The 21030-nt window shown below is 38.3% G+C and overlaps 1 protein-coding gene across 4 annotated transcripts in view; it reads right to left on the bottom strand.

Annotated features, from left to right (window-relative positions):
• The window catches only part of LOC113108772 (pleckstrin homology domain-containing family M member 3-like), a 45589-nt gene extending 24882 nt beyond the window's left edge, over positions 1 to 20707 (bottom strand). For 3 of the 4 annotated variants that reach the window (XM_026272073.1, XM_026272075.1, XM_026272076.1), the window contains exons 1-6: positions 20650 to 20707; positions 19310 to 19338; positions 16829 to 17709; positions 10113 to 11048; positions 1502 to 1647; positions 1133 to 1326 (exon numbers count right to left, since the gene is read on the bottom strand). In XM_026272073.1, the coding sequence (XP_026127858.1) occupies positions 1133 to 1326; positions 1502 to 1647; positions 10113 to 11048; positions 16829 to 17282 (1730 nt within the window). In that variant the 5' untranslated portion in view covers positions 17283 to 17709; positions 19310 to 19338; positions 20650 to 20707. The remainder of the gene's footprint in view (positions 1 to 1132; positions 1327 to 1501; positions 1648 to 10112; positions 11049 to 16828; positions 17710 to 19309; positions 19339 to 20649) is intronic. The other variant, XM_026272074.1, reaches the window with a different exon arrangement.
• Between the last annotated feature and the right edge of the window lie 323 nt (positions 20708 to 21030).

Here is a 21030-nt window from a genome sequence, read left to right as displayed (position 1 = left end):
TCCAAAAAGTCTTTAGTTTTATTATATTCATAAGAGAAAGATAGTCTGTACCGATTTTTCCCGGAAAAACACGACCGGCTGGAGGCGTGACGTGTGGGCGGAGCTAAAGAATCACGAGTGCCAGTAGGCTTTTGCGTTGAGAGCGTTTGGAAGCTGTGACATTACCGTGAGGAAAAAAACATCCAAAACAAACCATGGCTAACAGTCAGATTCAGCGTATATTTATGATCCAGAATCAGATCCCGAGGCTGAAACTGAACGAGAGCAGCAGCAGCAATGACTCGCTCCGAGCGGGGCTCGAACCCGGGTCTCCGGCATGGGAGGCGGACGCACTAACAAGAAAGCAGAGATATTTTAAGCAGTTTTACTCACCGCCTGCGGTTCCAACACACGACCGTGACCCTTTTTCGTTGGGATTGCATTATCCTTAAGAAATAAACGATACGCAAATCCGGCGTCAAACTGGGCCTTGTTTGTTAAACAAGCATCTTCGAAATGCAGGGAACAAACAAAAACACTTGCACAACTCTGTTGATGCTCTGTAAAAATAAACTCCATCCACTGGTCCCTTAATGCTGTTTTTTTTTGGTAATCTGTGCAGGGTTGTCTTGCCCTGGCAACCAAAATACACTTCTTTTGTGACATTTCGCGACGCTCTCGCCCTGATCAGTGAAGTGTGTTGTGCTCTCAGTGCTGTGCTATACGGGAGCGCGCGCTCTTCTGGCAGAAGTGCCCTTAGGACCCATATAAGGAAATTCCGCTCCATCTAACGTCACACAGAGCCATACTCGAAAAAAACTTTCCGAAACTTGTGACAAACCGGAAGGAGTATTTTTGGAACAGAAATGCTCCTTCAAACGTACAACTTAATTTTTGAAACTTTGTCCATGTTTAGCATGGGAATCCAACTCTTTAACAGTGTAAAAAACTCAGTATGCATGAAATAGCATTTCACCCCCCCTTTAATAATCTGCTGGTTCGCTATACACAGTGGTCGGTTCACATTGTTTCAAATCCAGCACAAGCTGATCCACATACAATGTGCATTATGAAAATGCACCATTTTATCATGTTTAACCTGTCTTACTTTTACTTTCCCAATTTTCCTGTTCCTGCTCTTGGCATCGCTCACCTGCGGCGAAGGTCTTCTGCCACTGTGGCCCGGCAGCTGAAGAGGTAAGCCCTGAGAGACTGGAGCTGCTGTCTCAATTTGAGAACGGCTGCCAATGCCTCGCAATGCTCATACAGACACGGGTTCAACTGCTGGACATCTAACAGGGGCTCCTCATAAACAAACTCCAGAAACTCCTTCGCTTGTTTTGACACCTGGGCCACAAAAATGGTGTTGTTAATCATCATCACTTACAGCTTCTGTTGGATGCCTGGTTTCTTTTTGCTGGGTAGTGCAAAAGCTGATTTCTAGACTCAAATGCACCAAGAAAACGTACAGATTTATTAATGATACTATTAATGGATTGGATATACAGGTCTATGCACATACCTTGTGTTTGTTAGTGTCCCAATTATGCAGTAGACGCGCAGGAATGAGGAAGAGGTTGTCCTGGTGACAACTTGGGCAGTAGTACCAACCGCTATAAGAGCAAACTTTGGCCTTGCACCGTGACAGACCCACTGGCCTCTGGCATCCTGAATGGAAAAACAAAGCAACAATAAAAAGGAAGAACCTCAAACAACACAATCAAACCTGGGACAGGAGAGATCAACTCTGGGTTAAAGACAGCGTTAATGATCACCTAATCTACTGATGAGGGCACGACCCTGTTAAAATTTGACAATCATTAGCAGAAGGTGATCAATCTGTTTGGGTTGTGTACTGATATGTCAAGGTTTACGACACAAACCTGGCTACACACAGATACATATTACTGATGATCCAGAGGATTCAAAAGATTTATACTACATGAAAGGCAGCGGATAAAACCCAAACTAAAAAGGTGTTTTTACCCTCCCAGACACAACAGAAGGAATCTAAATGCTTCTTAGTACGGAACAGGCATAAATACTGAGCACATTTATTACAAGATATCTCATGAAAGTGCATCGCTTTTGTCTTTTAATCGTTGTTCAAGATGTCTTCAAACAGTTTAGCAAAGGGCTTATCCCAAAGGAACCAAAACAGGTGATTGTGAACATGGCAGGTGTCCCTTATCCTAACCATCTGGAAGAACCAGAGCCAGGACAGTGTGGACGTTCAAAGAATAAAACGAGAGAATGAAAGGAACAGGCACAGACGGATATGGACTTGTACAATCTTTTCAGTGGAGCGTAGCAGCAGATATACACTTCATAGGGAGAAGAAGAAATGTGGACGAGATGGTAAGCAGGATAGAGAGGACAAAAACAAGTCAGAAAACACAGTCTCTAAAAGAAGGATGTAGAATGTTATCGCTACAAATATCTGTAGAGGGAGACACTGATTACAGTGTTTACAGGCAACGCTGTAGGTCTATTTTTTGATGCACTGTTAGTTGGCTGTAAAGGGCCAAGCCGAAGACAGGGATGATGTACGTGCAAAATTACACCATTTACCATCCGATTCAAAACAGTTAGTTCACCCATAAATGACAGTCTGTCATCATGTACTCAACCTCATGCATTCTATTTCTGTGCAGTTCAAATGGAGATGTTTAGCAGACTGTTCAAACTATTCTTTCCATAAAAATTACAGTGAACACGTGCTGTTGAGTTTGGAAACCCCAAAATTAACAAAGTAATTAATTTAAAAGTGAACATGTGTGCATTATATTCCAATTCAATTTATATTCACAACACTATAGTGCTGTGACAAATGACTGTATCAGCGAATTACCATAAATTCATTACATTTTAAATATTGTAAATGTACATATTAAATATATTTAAAATACATCAATAAAATAAGAATAAGGAACAACAACAACAAAAAAAATCAACTGCAATATGTAAACTACCGTTCAAATGTTGTGGTCAGTAAGATTGGCCAGATTAATGTTTTTTTTTAAGAATATATATATATATATATATATATATATATATATATATATATATATATATATATATATATAATTTGATGATGACATTAACGTTATGATTGCCCTGCAACGTCTTATGAGATTTTAAAGGAGAACTATAATTTTTTTTGCTGTTTTGGAAGCATAATAAAATACTTAAAAACTGGTCAAATGTTATTTTGTGAGCAAGACTCTTGCACAATACGTTGCCAAAGAATACTGCCATTTCGGACCACGAAAAGAAAATTCACTCTATTCCATTTCCAAACCAATACGTAATGGGTTGTTCTATCTGAGGTTAGGCGCTAACATCATGCGCTGCACTGTGCTGCCAATGTAAACTTGAGGTTTATAGGGGCAGGGACCCCAGACTATAAAAAGTCAGAGGTGGTGTCCCCCATGCCACAGCTGATGGGTGCCTGATATTTGGACTGAACCACAGACCATGCAGCAGGGTGTCGTGTGTCAGAGCTGCCTTGTAATCAGCAAACATGCAGAGCGTAAACCCACAAATACCACCTTTTTCCAAAAATAGTACATCGTTGTATAGCGCTCATGCTACAAAGACTGTTATTAAGGGAGAGCTAGTTGAGGCTGTGCTTTTCAGCAAAAGAAAAACAAAAATTGTGCAAAAATTAAAGGAGAAACACTGACTCAAAACTGGCAATGTCTGTATCCATTCAATTGGCACAGTTTTGTATAAGATAACGGAAGAATCAGCAGCTAACAGCTCACTTATGTCTCAAACTCTGGTATGAAAAAGAATATATGGACAACAAAGTTCAACTTAAATAACTAGAAGAATATTCAAGTAAAACTATTTATGCTACAAACCCGTTTATGATTATGGTTATTCTTTAAAATAACACGATAAAGACCAGTTTGCAATATAAAGCAATATAACACACTTTTGTTAAACATACAAAATAAGCCTAGGTCTGTTTGACCAACTTCAACAATATAACCAACAATATCACTTTATTTTAAATATCACTGTGAAATAAATAATGTGACTTTCAAATTAGTCCTACTACTGAACTTTTAATGCATGCAAATGCATGGTTTTAATTGCATGTAAACATAGTGCCAAAACAATTATGTATGAATGAGCCACAGAAAGTTCTGATACATTTCCAGGCTAGAGAGCTTCTGGACAGCGGCCAGAGAGCGTATCACTTCTGGGAAAGAGTTGGCCACTTGGAAACCACAGGTTCTATGTACTGTGGACATCACAGCCTGTGCCAGTAAAGCACAGCCCCATGCATGAGTTCCCACATACATTCAAACACACAAGGTGCAAGTTTGCACAACACAGCCAGACAGAAAGACCGCACAGAAAATATCCCCAGGTTGAAGGTACAGTGATGTCTATGGACATCAAACCACTCTGAGCCAACTGACACAAATGTGACACCCACTCAATTACAACTGAATATGGTTCTCAACGTTTCCCAATCTCATAGCCAAGCATAAGTGCAAGGGAATGGCATGTTCCTTGCACAAAAAGTGGGGCCAGCCTGGGACTGTGGGAAAGATAGGGAGCTGTGCCAAACAAGAGGCGTTTGATGTGTTCACTCCGTGACTGTCCGCAAGATTCCCCTCTTTCATTTTCAGCAGCACCCTGTTGCCCTAAAATGGCAACTATTTGCAGGAAGAAGAAAGGTGAAGCGGGGTTCTCTGAGGTGCCACTTGCACAATGGTTTTCTAGCAGAATAGACGTTCTGGCTCCTGAGGAGGTGTTCAGTCCTTCAGTTTTCTTGCTGCAAAGACTACGACTCGCTCCACTTTCAAGCAGCCCGCCGAGTTCAACAGGACAAGAACCCCAGGGTGGGGCTTTGTGGCTCCATAAGCGTAAAAGACGACAAAGCCCCAGCTTTGATGTCTCCTATTCAAGCTGACATCCACTTCAAAAAAAAAAAAAAGATGGCATAAGGTTGTGCGTGCGTAAGTGTGTTCACACATGTGTTTGCTTGAGACAGATGCACTGCCCATCTTTTTGATGTAAACAGCAGTCCCTTGGACCCCATTCTCTCCACCTGACCCTACACTCCCTCTTTTCCCACCTAGAGCTGGATCTTCCCATTTGATCTGCTGTCCTTGTATGCTCCACAGGGTACTTCAGTAGAAGTGTGTGGAAAAAAAGCCCAAGCTGGGTTCAAGCAAACTATGTGATTTGGCTTGAGAAAAAGGGTGTATGTGTGCGTGTGTGTGCACTTGACAGAGGAGGAAAGAGGATGGTCTCCCCTTCTGCTTCAAATGGATGGCATGCATGACCCTCTTAAACAAAGGTCTGTTATTCTGTAATGATTTGAATAAAGTTTGCTCATTAAGTGCTGATCAGCAGTGTTTTGATGAGAGATGATCTAGAGGGAACTGGACAACTGTGATCCAATTCAAACCAACCCAACCAAAATGTAATATTGAACAAATATATATACACAGTACAGACCAGAAGTTTGGACACACTTTCTCATTCAGAGAGTTTTCTTTATTTTCATGACTATGAAAGTTGTAGATTCACACTGAAGGCATCAAAACTATGAATTAACACATGTGGAATTATATATGGAATTATATACATAACAAAAAAGTGTGAAAAAAAAAAGAAAATAATGTCATATGCTAGGTTCTTCAAAGTAGCCACCTTTTGCTTTGATCACTGCTTTGCACACTCTTGGCATTCTCTTGATGAGCTTCAAGAGGTAGTCACCTGAAATGGTCTTCAACAGTCTTGAAGGAGTTCCCCGAGAGATGCTTAGCACTTGTTGGCCCTTTTGCCTTCTGTCTGCGGTCCAGCTCACCCCTAAACCATCTGGATTGGGTTCAGGTCCGGTGACTGTGGAGGCCAGGTCATCTGGCGCAGCACCCCATCACTCTCCTTCTTGCTCAAATAGCCCTTGATGCCTTCAGTTTGACTCTACAATTTTCATAGTCATGAAAATAAAGAAAACCTTTGAATGAGAAGGTGTGTCCCAACTTTTGGTCTGTACTGTGTACTGTGTACTGTGTGTGTGTGTGTGTGTGTGTGTGTGTGTGTGTGTGTGTGTGTGTGTGTGTGTATGTATGTATGTATATATATATATATATATATATATATATATAAATAACAATAAAAATTAAACAATACAAAATAATGAAATAAAATACATGCACCATACTTTTGAAAATAATTAGAAATTATTAAAATGAACTGGATGAAAGAAGATGTTTTTAAGAATGTTGAGAACCAGACAGTATCTGTTCCCCACTGACATCCCCATGTTGTTTGGTTACCCACATTCACTAAAATGTCTTGTACTGTATGTTCTTTAGAACAAGGACACTCATACAGGTTTTCAACAACTTGAAGGTGAGTAAATGATGACAAAACTTAAATTTTTGTTCTGCAGAAAAAAAAAAAAAAAAGAGAGAGAAGGAACACTGGCAAAATGCTACCTCATTAGACATCGAACACATACACTGGGACAAGGAAGAATCAAATTCTTAATAGAAACAACAGATGGTTTAAGTTTGAAATATGCATATTCAAACTAAGGCAGGGACTAATGTTCCTTCTTTTTCTATCACACTCCAATAGCTTTTCTTCCCTTCCTTAGCATCTCCAGGTCATCTTTAAGCAATGTGAATGCATCACAACCCCTTTCAGTAACACCCACATAGGATTTGGGTTTGCTGACAAAACCTTTTGTAAATGCAGAAAAACTGGGGCCAAGAGGTATTGCAAAGTGAACAAATGACAGAGAACAAAGCAGGACATAATAAAAGACTGCAACAGTAATGAGACAAAACTCTTCATACTGAGGAGCCACTACCACCTTTAACCATCAGCCCTCTGAGCCCAGACTGGACCGGTTGTTCTTTCCATCTACCCTGCATTTGGATGAGATGCTCTCTCCCACATAAGATAAAAGTCCTCTTATTGCACATGCACACAATAATTGTTTAATTTTAGCATCAACTATAGAATAAAACAGACATTAGAACACAGGAGTCTCAGGCACATTTCTTCAATATATTACGTGTTATCAGTAGCATGTTTAAGGCGTATGTCCACAACATGTTATGATCAGCCCACTTTTATGTGACATTTTGAATGTGGGTTAGGGTCTGAGATAGATATTACTAATATACTAATTTAAAAGAAAAAAATGAAGACTATTTAATTTCTAGTTCTACCTTATAAGCACTCACTATTTACACCTTTAAAATTTTTAAAAATGTACTCAAACAAATACGCAATATAAATGTCAAATGCAATACAGAACTCATCAACACAGAAAAGAAAAATAACGTGTGAGAATCTGTTTGGGGGGGGGAAATAAAAAGAAAGATTCATAAAAGTATACGTTCTTTAGGTGAAAAAAAAAACTATGGTGAAAGAGAGAAAGAGAGGGAGTTCCGAGCGCAGGGATGTACCCAGCTGTTCTGTTCTATTTAGCCCAACACGTCCCATTCAAAAAAATCTCTTTCGTGGCCCCGAATCAAACAATTAGCTTCCGCACAGATCGCAGCATCCAGGGAGCCTTTGATTCTAAAAGGAGATTTTTTCCGCTTTATATGGGCCAATTATCGTCAGGTGCCTGCTGTCCTTGTTCGGTGAGGCTTTCAAATGTCCTGCATTAAAAAGCTGGTTGTTACAACCAGGCAGGAAAGCGTTTCATTCATATCCACTTAGAGGGTGGAAATTTCACACCAGAGAAAGAAAGTGATAGACTTAAACTCACATAACTATAAGGGCTCCGATATCTACCAGGCCACCACTGCAAAGCCAAAGACATCAACATAAAAATAAATAACCTGTATTTGGAATGGAGAGATGACAGATGTCAAATTACAGACATACGTTGAGGGTTGTCTTTGTATAATGGTTGCCTGCTTATTTGGGTGATCAGATCATGTGGAATGTGTTGAAAAATGTGACATTTGGTTTTAAACAATTATTTAGTGAGTGGAACATTTATTTCTTTGGGGTTTGAGCGAGCTTGTTGATTCATTTGACTCATCGAAGAAGTCTGAAGTTCAAACAGGCATGGCATTTTCGAATGGCAAAGATCAAATTTAAGGAGTCAAAAATCCAGATCAGAGAGAAAAATTGCTTTTTATACATTTGTTATGAATGATCCAACCACAAGTGGTGCTTAACCCTGATATAAATATACATCTCAAATGTGTCTTGTGCCCACTGGATTTCACTGAGCAGGAGCTTTCTAATCACATGAATAAATAGAGCACTTATTCAGTCCCTCCAGGATTTCACAAATATTTTTTTTTGGTGATTTTTGTGATCAAAATTTATTTTACTGTGGCTTTTTTTTTAAATTTTCACAACTAACGTTTGAGGACACCAGCACTAGTGCAATTAAGTTCTACAGAAGGTGTCTCCAGCAACTGACAGTAAAGCACTCACCCTAATCACACATGTACATCTCAGAGAGATCCAATTTCAGATGTCAAATAGGCATTTATTAGTATGCATGTAAAACTGCTTCCGAGACATTTATCAGAGTACACAGTAGCTGATTGTCAAATCTTTAGCAGACGTCTTACAGATGTAATAAATAGATTACATCTGATAAAATGTACTTTTATTACTGTCATTCATAATGTCTAAATATAATTTAATGAATACAAAAATATGTAGGCTACATTAGGGAGTGGAAAAGGCCTATAAGTACTTCTCTGCAGCCATCTACTACTGGTCATTTAATATATATATATATATATATATATATATATATATATATATATATATATATATATATATATATATATATATATATAATTTTTTTTAATAAGTGTTTGATTTCCTACATTAAAAAATTTGTAGTTTTATACATTGGGGGAACCTATTAAGGATGAACAAATATCGTCAAATTATAAATAACTTTGAAATTTGGTAATACTTAAAGCATTGAAGTGCTAGGAAAAGTTATGTGAAGCATTTAAAATAAAAAAACGAAAACATTAGACCATTTCTGCCACAAGCTGTCCCTGTAGTTTACTGTTAAATCCATGGTGAATGGTGGAGATTTTGTGTTTATTGAACAATGTTTTTCCTGATTTCTACATCAGTGGATTTTTTAACGGAATTATTCACCGAATTTGAATGCTTCTCACAAGATTTCACAGAGATTTTGATACTGTGGTGAATTGGACTGCTGTCTTCACTGTATCTCCCAGAACTGTGTATAACAGTGTTGCGGCTCCAGCTCGAGCACATAAACTGTCTGTGCAGCCCGAACTGGTAGCACGGATTCGTTGTGCTTTTGTTTATCCAATGGAGCTCTTGTAAATCGGACCTGATGAGAACGCAAGGCCTTTCTTTGACTGAATGTGCACTACGATGATGTCAAGGGACGCTTCTAAGCCCAAATTGTGCGTAAAATTTGTGGCAATTATGAAAATTTGCAATCTTTTGTGAAAATTGCGGAGTTTGCTTGATTTTGCGATAAATTCAACGATAGCAAAATCGGCAAATCCTGGAGGGACTGAACTTATTATAGGGACCAGATGTAATATTCTTCTGAGGAATTGATAAATCAATGAAAACAAAACAAAGTTTCACAATTTTAATACAATATAAAAATATAATAATAATAATAATTATATTCTAGTAAAAAACTGTAGATAAATGAGCAGATTGAAAATATAGAATATTTGATGCTAAATAACTAATATTCAAGAAATATGATAAAAATCTGTTTATCAATTAGTTATATACAAAAACAAAAAAATAAGACATTTAATTCATTTTACCTTTTTTAGGTTTTTCAATTTGTCTACGGCATTTTTGATGTTATCATTGCACATAGGCCTCAATTAATGTAAAATGATCTAGATTTCTAAGCATTTATAGGTCTTTTAATTTATTTTAATTTCTCGAATGATTAACTTAGTGTTACATTTGGGCCCCATTGTGATCAAGACTAATTAACTAAATATTCAGAAATATTTGTACCACAATGGATATAAAATGAACGTGCAATCAGCCAACTGAATCTTAGTGAGTTTCACTGACAATTTTACTGATTAGGAACCAAATTCTAAAACAGCCGTTACAATATTAGGAAATGTGGAAAGTGCACTGTAAAAAGTGGTCACCTGCACATCGGAAGCTCTGAGCAGTAAGACCCTTCTCTACAGCCAGACAGGTGAGGATGCTGAGAAAGCTAGTGGTGACGGACTGTCGTTTAGCTCTCTGGGCCTCCCTGTGCCGTCGCTCCCTGCCTGGCTTACTTCTGATCACCACTTGGTTATTCTCCCAATGTGGGCGCTGAGCCGTCACTGCCGTGCGCAAGGCCTCCACCCAGTCCTGGGCCTTGGACTCGGTCTCTGCCCGCAAGCGCAGCACATCATCAGGGAAGACCGCCTGGAAGCGGGAGATGGTGTCTCCGTCTTCATCATCCCGCTGCACAGCCAGACAGGAGGCCAGAGGGTAACTCAACAACGGCTCCGACACTGGGCCTCTTCCCTCAGTCGGGAAGGCCTGCAGCTCAGTGCGGCTCAGTACAAACGTGAAGGCCCTCCAGTTATTGAGGTCGGTGAGTTGGTGCAGAAGACCGGCCTTAAGAACATCAGCACAGTGCTGGGTGAACAGTGGTAGGGCTGTGGGACGTACCAGGGGTCGAGGGGCTGGCACCGTGGCCGCATCTGGATCAGGTTCGTGAGGGGTAGGGGAGATGGCACGGGCCGGCTCCCCTTTGCGATTGACTGGACGGGCAGCCAAGACACGGTCCCATAGGAGTCTACGCCACTCTAGTGCCTCCCACTGGCAGGGTGCGCGTAACTGCACACGAGTGCTGTTAAAGAAGACGGCCTGGAGTACACGTCCATCCTGCGGCTGCGGTGCGCTCACCCCTTGGCAATGGGACAGTGAGAGGGCGGCACATAGCTGCTGGTTGCCGCTGCTGTCCAGGCTGTATAGACGCAGCTCACAGGGTGTAAGCTCCACGTGACAGGTGGTCCAACGGCCCCATGGGCCCTCTCTGTGCTCCAGCGTTCCCTGCTTCACCAGACTAGGGCTGCTCTCCTTATGAGCTAGAAAAAAAAAAGTCAGAAAGAGCACCTTTAATGGCAATAACAAACTAAAGACTAATAATGTTTAAATAAAAAAGTTTATTAAATAACTGTAAATATAATTACTAGGGCTTTTGGCTACACCATGTCAAGCTAATGGCAAAACAAGAGCTGTAATTGCACAGGAAAATTGGAAGAAATTATTGTGGATCAAGTACTTCTTGGCGAATTATACAATACAAACAATTTAATTTGTGATCAGACTAAACGAAATGATTAGATTTTCCTTTTATGCTGGAGGAAATGCCAAAAATGAACTAACCACTGCTCTCTTTGGATTACATTTCTCAGAGGTCTCTAGCAAAAAAATTAATAAATTAATAAATGAAAATAAAGTACAATTATTTTTGATTAGCCAATTCACCAACAAAAAAGGCACACACAAAAAATGAGAAGCATTACAGAAGAAGAAAAAAAACTGATTGTTTTGATGATTTTAAGAATTGCTTTCAGGATCCTTAGATGACTTTAAATAAATATATAATTTGAGACAATTTACCAACAAAGATCAGCAAAAATAAAAAAAACTAAATGAGAACCACTATAAGAGAGATTTTTTTGAGGATCACATTTCTCAGAGGACTTTAGCAAAAGGGTTATTCTTTTTCTTCTTATTTTTTTTATTCTACCAACGTAAAGGCAAAATTGGCCAAATAAATAAGAAGAATTGTTGAACAACAGAAAATTATTATATTATATTATATATATATATATATATATATATATATATATAAACATTAGAACAATTAGCAGACATTGTGTGAAATAATTATAAAGTTAAATGTATGCATGAGGAAAAACCTTAGTAATTAGATTTTCTGTCCACATATTGCTACCTATCAATTAATTATACATTTTAATTTTATATGCCCATCACCCCGTCACTACTACCTCCTTTTGCAGAACTTGCTGGCAACATGTTAGTCTGGAGCCCTGTGTGTGTGAGATGTTCACATCATCTTTGATGGACGCTATTGTGCTGTGTGATAGCAGTCTATCCAGCCACCTCAAAGCAGGAAGAAACATTACTGTGCGTCAGGCTGCTGTGCAAACAAAATGGCAAAGAGTGACCCCTAATCTTTGGCACTCCTTTTCAGTCCTTCCTTTCCCTGTCCATTACTTGAACATACACCCTTCTTTATCTCCTTTCCTCTTTTGGTCCACAACACCCCTCATCCCTACACTTCCTTAGCTAGCAACTGCCCATTTTCCTCTCAGCCCTCGGGAACCTGCTGGGTGCCCCGACCATCTGGGTCTGGCCAGACCCAAAGAAACAGACAGAGGCCAGGAGGAGGGTAAACTGTATTGTTTTCTTTAAGACTTATCTCTAATGTACCAGTCAAGCCTGCACCTTCCTATACATCTGTAACTTATAACGGACAGTCCCTCCCTCTTGTGCTGATAAGCTGTGAGCTCTGAGGGTTGGGTTCATTTGGGTAGCAAGCAAAAGCTACTACAGATGAACTGCTTTGCCACTCTGGAACGACGTTGTGGATGACTGGGGGCTCCTTGCACTCGAAGGTCTTCAAAGGTGCATAGCTTGCAGCTATGGAACGAGTCACTACTAATTTCACGGCAGAGAGGACGTGAGGCGTGCTGACATGACCCAATTAGAGAGCTGGTGGAAGGCCAGTCTGCCTGCAGAGCCTGAACCTTTATAAGACTAAAATACCCATTTGAGACAGACAAACCAGTATTAGTGGTGCTACCACTCATGGATGTGCATGAGGGAATCAGTGATGACTCAAAAGGAAACAAGCAGACAGATACACACAGTGGGCTAGAATTGAGTTGAGTGAATTTTAATCTGGACAAATTTAAAGGCCAAACTAGTAAGGCTTTATGGAACTTATTTATATAAAACATAATCAAACGAGTTCTAAATATACGCTACCAGTCAAGAGTTTTGGGTGAGTAAGACCTGTATAACTATGTTCAACAATATAACAATAAAATTGTATTGCTTAAGGTTCAATAAACAGTCACATCATAACTTTGACATCATGAATACAGCTAAGAGTATATTCTCTACCCACTTTGCACTTCAATTAAAGACAAATAGTAAGTTTTATTGTACTGACTGTCAGAGACCACAATGAAATAAATATAAATCTGCCAACCACTGACTTTTGTGTGGTAATAATATTACTAATCTAAGGCCAGAATACATGAAATAATTCTAATATATTGATTTGTTCAAGAAACATTTCCTATTATCATCAACTGATGTGCTGTTTAATATATTTGTGTAGACCATGTTATACTTTTTTTTTTTTTTTTGTCAGGATTGCTTGATTAATTGTGATCTATTGTAAAAAAAAATATGTATTTACGGCTACCTTGCTGAAAAAAAAAAAAATAAATAATAATAATAATAATAATAATAATAATAATAATAATCTTACTGACCCTAAGATTTTGAGCTCTATAAACAGCAATTGCACTCAAGTGCCAGTGTTGCCAGGGTCATGGTTTTCCCGCACAAGTGAGCTATTTTAAAAATGCAGGTTGCTGTTTTATTTTGCCTACTTTTATAAATGTACAACGGCCACACAAAGTGCATCTATAGACAAATAAAAATTAAAACAGATCCTTTTACTAATGCATATTATACTTGGAATATATACCTGGCAACTTGAGAACGGAGAGGCAGATGTCACATCACAAACTAGTATGCGAGTTTCACCCAGAGAATTAGATGTTAAGGTTTTTACACGGCAGAAATGAACACAACAGCCAGTCAAAGCATGTCGCTTATAATTCTGCATGTTTTGAGAGTCTGTGTAGTAGACAAAACTAAGCTATTTAAACAAACTCAAACACTGCATTTGCATTACACTTTATGAACTTTATCTCCAAAACATCGCCGAGAGAGCTTTTCAACGTATTATTAGAAAAACTTTACGACAAATCCAAAGAAATTTTTACAGGAATATATTACTGATTATGATATAGTAAAATGTATGTCTCAAAATAATAGGCCAATTCTATACTATTATCTGTACGGAATATCATTCAACCCAAATGTTTTTCATCCGTGTTTTCATATCAATCATTCAGTTTTGTTGTGCATCATTATTTGACAAAAACAAAAATATATATACACATTTCAGAAATTAATTGTTATATATGATATTATATTTAAAATATTGATTACATTTTTTAAGTTCTTAGACAAGATTTTTCATGATACATTTTTATAAATCATACAAAATAAATGGTACAACACAAAATAAATAAAATGGAAAAAACTGAATCTAGAAAAAAAAGTGATTTTCATGGTGCAAGAAAATTAAAGTTGGCTTGAAAGAATTTATGAAAAAATAAAACATGGGACAAAACAACCCAATTTCTGGGTTTGTCTATATTTCACCCTGCACTGGGAAGTATTTAACCTAGGGTTGAATGATAAATATCGTCTGATAATTAATGTGCATCTCGTCAGTAAAGCCGGTTATCTAAACAGCGGTAAATTCCATCAGGTGCGTGATTTCACATAGAGCAGCTGTTACTACATGGAGCCATTGTTAACTGAGAAGTTGCGCAAATAAACACTAATAATGAACGTGAATTTGCACAGCTTGTTAGAGAACCGGCTTTACTGTTGAAATGCGCATTAATTATCGGCCAAATTTATTGTGCAACCCTAATTTAACCCAGCACTTTTTAGAATGTAATTTTACGTTTTATTATGACAAAGTGCTGAAAATATAAATGAAAGAAAGGGTAAAAGAAAAAAAGAAAATACCGATAAAATAATTTCATATGTCTTGCTAAGATTCAAAATTTTTTTATCAAAATGTTTATTTTAAAGGGAATTAATGAAATAAAGCTGCTGTTAGCTATGATTGTACAGGGCAAAAATTGGGCTAGTTTTCATTCCTTTTGGGCGGGTTTTGAGTAAGCTTTGGGCTGGAAATTTTTCTGGGACCTTGCAACCCCGTCGGGTGCAGACCAAACAACCATACTGTGACCTAGCTGAAGATGGTTTCGATCCGGGTCCTAACAAACTCTGGTACGGCTGAATGGATGAACCAATGAATCGATGACCTTAGCACGTGTGGTTTTGTTTACGACTTCTAATTCACTTGCAAAAAGGACAATGTGAAAGCAAACCAAAAAAAAACAAAAAACAAACAAACAACAACAAATAAAATATTGTATTTGGTCTCAAACCAAAATAAGTGAACTAGCAAATTTTCCTGGTGTGAAAACATTCGGAGTTGAAAATGTAGATATCAAATAATAAGCATAAAACAAAGCAGACTATATTAAAATTGACGCTTGTAATGAACTACAGAGGCAAGTCAAGCATAACACAAACACGGAGACCTGTCCAGTGAAGGGTGTTGGGGTTTCTCCAGTCTTAATCAGTAGATCAATCAGCATTAGACACTGGGTGGGTTGCCAATATCTTAATGTCACCCAGGATTCAATCTCAAGTCACTCAAGAAACGGTGGGCATTGGAGCGTGGAACTTTTCCAGTTGCTCCCTTACAGAATTACATTTCTGTAATTAACATTTTACCCCATTAAGTTTTAACATAGAGGCAAGGACAACCAAGAGGATTGGTATCACCTGCCATTTTGCAAAATCAGTGCTGATTTACTGGATGTAGAAATAAATCAGCCTTTTCAAAATGAGTTAATACAAAATTAAACCAGACTACAGTGGATATAAAAAGCTTTAAAACAATGTGACGGTTTGTATTGGTAAACGTATTGTATTAAATCATAGCAAGCACGCTAATCTCTATTAATATTGCACTAGATCTCTACTGTTCTTGTTCTGGTATGACCTTGTCTGAATAGAGCCTTTCAGATGAAGACAAACAGAAACAAACAAACAAACAAGCCAAACCATAAGCAAGCCAAAACTCATTGAACCCCCTCAACATAAAAGAAGGCGATTCCTGCAAAGAGTGCAGGTGAGCGGTGTTGACAGAGACGCAGACACAACAAATCACAGGTGTGAGGAGATAAAAGCTACCACACTACATTACTTTTATTATTATTATTATTATTACTGTCATTATTATTATTATTATTTAAGTGTACACAGTAGTGAAATTATTTTATAATTTTAGAAAGTAAATTTTATTTTCAGGGAGGTTGGTTGTTTTTCATGTTTTGTCATTCACAACACGTGACAAGTGAGAGAGTGCCCCTCTCGTCCCAACAATAACTTGCAGAACTACTGTGAGCTGTGAGTATTTTAACCAATGGTATAGCCAGATCAGCCCACATCATTTTTTTAAACTTAATTTTTTAATGTGTTTAACTGTGGAATTCTTGATAAAAAAAATAAAAAATCTGTTTATTCATTTCCACTTTTTTATTTGATTATGTAATTTGCGATATTTAACTGGATTATAGTTCTTTTCCTCATTTAAACTCAAATTTTCTTAAACATTTGCTTTAAATTTTGCAATGCTGTGTTTCACCTCGTACCTTTTTAGCTATTTTTTTTTTCAAATCCCTGTTGGAAAAATAATGGAAGAATACTTCTGCTGAAAAAGGGTGCTGAAAAAGTGGATCCACTACTAAATTTGAATAAAGTTCTGATTGGCTGCGATTATGTGGAATCACTTAGCATTTTCACTTTGAGTGTAGACAAAATCTTGTAAGTGAAACACCTGGTTTTGAATAAGATTTGATTTAACCTTTGATCACACCACACATCGATTCAAGATAAATGCATAAATGATGAATAAAGACAATAAACACTAGTTAATTCTTACCATCTCTGTGGTCATTCAACGCCATGTTCTTGAGTGTATTTTTGTCAATGGCAGGGATGCCATTATCGGTGTAAGTGCGGTTGTTGACGTCTGAACGGGAGCGGTTGTGGCCACGCTTGAAGCCGCCGCTGGATGTATTGGTGGTGGAGTTTGTCTCTTTGGCATGAGCCGCCAAATCGTTGGTGGATCGGGCCCGGTTCCTTTTTCCATGTCGCAGTCCTAGCACAGTGAAAGATGACTGCTCCGCCCAGGCCATATTTTTGGGTGATATTTCAGATTGCTTTCCTGTCAGTAGCCCCCACACCCCACTGGAGTTCAACTTGTCCATGGTGGATGCCTCTTTAAGCTTGGGCTGATGTACCCGGCCATCTCCTTGATTGTCATCGAGGCAGTGCAAGTACTCCTCAGTGGCCTCGAGGGCGGGGCTTATGTCCTCAACCTCCAGACCCTCCATCACCTTGACAATTTCGGCGTCACAGAGGAAGCGGAGGGGTGGAGCAAACAGACGGTTTCCTTACGTGTGTGAGGGAAGACACAGCAAGATCGTGAGGCCCGAGGGCACCGCAGGCTGAACATCTGCTGTCTGAACCCAAAAAGGAAGTGTAAGCAAAACAGATGGTCCACAAAGGCCTGAACCCCTTCCAGGACTGTCACTTTATGAGCCAATGTTGTTAATCAAGAACCTAATGAGAACTGGCTGCTGTGCCAGCTATCAGTATCAGCACTGGGAAAGGTGAGTGCAAACAGTGCTGTCTAGAACAGGTGTTGCCTCATTCAGATGAGTCCCTCAATTAAATCACTGCAGTCTGTAGTACGGCAGTAATTCAGCGAGTGATAAATGCAATGTGGCACCAGGACGTCCTTCCCCAGGGCCCGACATCCTGAATTTAGACAAACAAGACATAAAAGTACATGACGATCAGCAAATACAACTCCATGGACAGCTTATGCTCTAGTATGAGGAGCCTTTGAGCAAAAAGTATGACAACAAGAATTGTACAACAGTCGAAACCCCACCCCTCAAAAAAAACAAAACAAACAAACAATAAAAGGAAACAATAAAAAAAGGTTGCTTTAGCTTCCTTGCTGTCTACCACCTATATAGACAATATCCTTCTTCTAAGGTGGCATCCTAAATTAAACAGAAGGTCCTAAATGACTGGTTTTGTGCACCACACAATTATGTATACATTCACAATATGTAGTTTCATAACAAGGTTTGGGAGGAGCACGTCAGATTAGCTTAATTAGCACAGGTGGTCACATAAGATAATCAACCTTAGGGTATAAATACAGCTGAATTAGCCTACCTGTCTCCATTGACTGTTTATCAGCATCCCCCCTCCATTTTACACTTTTATATACAGAGGGGTACTCTAGGTTCGGGCCATTCCCGAGCTCGGAGCCCCTTCCCTGGACAGCACGCCAAATATGCATTATAATACTTCAGCTAATTATATGTAAGTGTGAACTCGTGAAACTTATATCAAAAATCTCAGAAAGACCTACTACTTCTGCTGAGAATTCAAATCCACATCCAGTGGACAGTTTACCATTCCATGAGGCCAGGCAGGGAAGTGACACAGGTAGGTTACGTAACAGTGACAACATGATAAAAAGTAGTACATCTAGATTATGTTCATATTACAGATATTTAACAAAAACATATTGGATTTCAGATGAGGTCCCGTTAGCATTTTCTATGCAAACATGCACTAGACAGACAACTTTCTCTGTTGCATCACATCCTACCATTTTTAAACATCAAATAAAACTCTGTGTAAAGCTCAAGTATTGGGAGCATGTGTTCTTTTCCATTCCACTGCATCTTACACAAAAACATGTTGTGTGTGAATGGCCCATAATGATGCTTCCTATTGGTATGGCTTCATAAACAATGCCATTAAATGCAGCAGAGGTAGGCAGCTCTCTATCTTTTGGAACAGAGCTACATATTCAGAAGTTGAACTCAACTTACCTTGACCTGTGTTAACACTCATAGAAAGGCACCGTTAATTTATTGCAACTACCATGGTGGTTGTGGAATCCACTCAGCAGCCTACGTTACGCCTCAGAGCTTCGCTACGCAGACAAACCAACATCATCACTGGAAGTTTCCAGCTTGGGGCGGGGTTCCCAGCCTCGCTAAACCTGAGCACAGCTTCTTTCTGTTTTCGTTTCACAGGATCTTGCAGCCTCTTCTCATCTTACTCATGTCTACCTCCTCCCACACTAACATCGATTTCCTCTGCACTCCAGCTCAGGGTCTTTCACTTTCTTTATACCATCAATTATTAAAAGACCATGACATCATCTTAGATCAGAGACTCTCCAGTCCCATGGGGAAAAATAGAGAAAGCGAGACCAACAGACAGCTGTTTTCTATTGAGTCATTAAAACTGCTTTCAAAATGACACCAAAAAAATATTTTGACTATCAATACTTAAAGTAATAGTTCTCCAAAAATATACATTTACTCACCATCATGTTGTTCCAAATCTGTACAACTTCTGTGAAGCAAATAAGAAGAAATCTTGAGTTAAGTCGCAGTGTTTTTTTTTGTCCATACAATGGAAATCAATGGGCACCAAAGTAAATGACAACAGATTCTTCACTTTTTGGGTGAACTATCCATTTAAAACAGTCAAAGCAAAACTTTTTTGGACAACAGCCAGCCTTAAGAACCAGATCTGCTACAGTAAAAAAAAAAACTGATCCGGTGATGCTCACACCTCTGCTTAAACAAATTATTCAAACAGAGATGTGGAGGCCCTTCTCTGCCTTTTTATTTATTTTTAGCCATCTCACAGCAAATATCAATCTCCACACTGAGGCAGTGACAAAGCAAAGTTACAGCCTGCAAGTAGTGTGTGAGAATCCTAAAGTGAAAACAGCAGAATAGTGTAGATGTGCACATTCTTAAATGCCATTTTATACAATACATTCAAGTTGATGCTACAAAGAATAATTGTTATTCTGTGATGAGCAAAAAGGTATGTGTCATCATCTGGGAACATGAAATCATATTATCATAGATCTGACTGAGAGGAAACCAGTCACCCTGTCAGTAACCAACACTGCTTATCTTTTTTTACTTGTTACAATATAATACAACCATCTTCAAAGAATACAATCAATTGTAAATCTCCAAGAAAAAAAAAAGATTGAATAAAATAAACATAATACTTAGTATTTACATAGTTTTGGTTCTTTGCTACTTTTGCTTTTGCCTTGCTATGTTGGGTTTTGAAAGACATTCAGGAAATATTATCAATTTGACTGCACTAAGACTATCAAATGAGAATAAAACTGTATATTAACATGAATTGAGCTGTATAATTGCTGATTCTGAATAATAACAACGTTGCCTTCTAAAGCTGACTGCTAACACCAGGCATTCTTCACTGAATAAAAACTACAGATAACGTTTAAATCGAGAAGTATCCTGAATAATATTACTGTAAGTTGATGCGGACTGGTAGTTCATCCAAGTGCAGCTGACACACACAAACAAGATACAACATCAACGAAAACAGAAGTAAAAAGACGATGAACAAACTCTAATATCTAGGTTTGCCCCTCTTCTGGCAGAGATTGTGTTTTTATCTACAAGTCGCTGCTTCTATGAATTCAGCCGATGACTTCATCGTGATGCTAGTCCGCTACATCATCTCCCAATGACATTTGTGTCATCTGATTGTGTTTAACTCGCAGCGAATGTAACATGTATATGTATCACTGATAATCGGAGAATCACTATAAAAAGAGTCAACGCATGCAAAGAGCGAATAATATGTTATTTGTACGTGAAAATGACTCACCCGCATCTGTTTACAACCTGTCACATTCAGTTCCGTCAGCGGAAATGCGCACCGGGTGAAACAACATCCTGTGATAAGTGGTTCCGACTACATTTTTTTATAACAAGTTCTTAATTAATTTTATGTCATGATTAAAATTATTTATTCCATATATATATATATATATATATATATATATATATATATATATATATATATATATATATATATATATATATTCCGTATCTTGATATTGTTTAATGTATCATGGACTACCACTAAATTAATGGACATAATATTTCATTATCAATTGTGTTATATGACACCCCAGCCCAGCATCAAGGTGCCACCACAGTACTTTTCTTAAGGGTTTTATTTATTTATTTATTTTTATTTAGGCTG

The sequence above is a fragment of the Carassius auratus genome, chromosome 9, assembly GCF_003368295.1.
Source record: "Carassius auratus strain Wakin chromosome 9, ASM336829v1, whole genome shotgun sequence".
Lineage (NCBI taxonomy): Eukaryota > Metazoa > Chordata > Actinopteri > Cypriniformes > Cyprinidae > Carassius > Carassius auratus.
The sequence above is the reverse complement of the archived record's forward strand: the minus strand, read 5'-3'. Positions and strand labels throughout refer to the sequence as shown.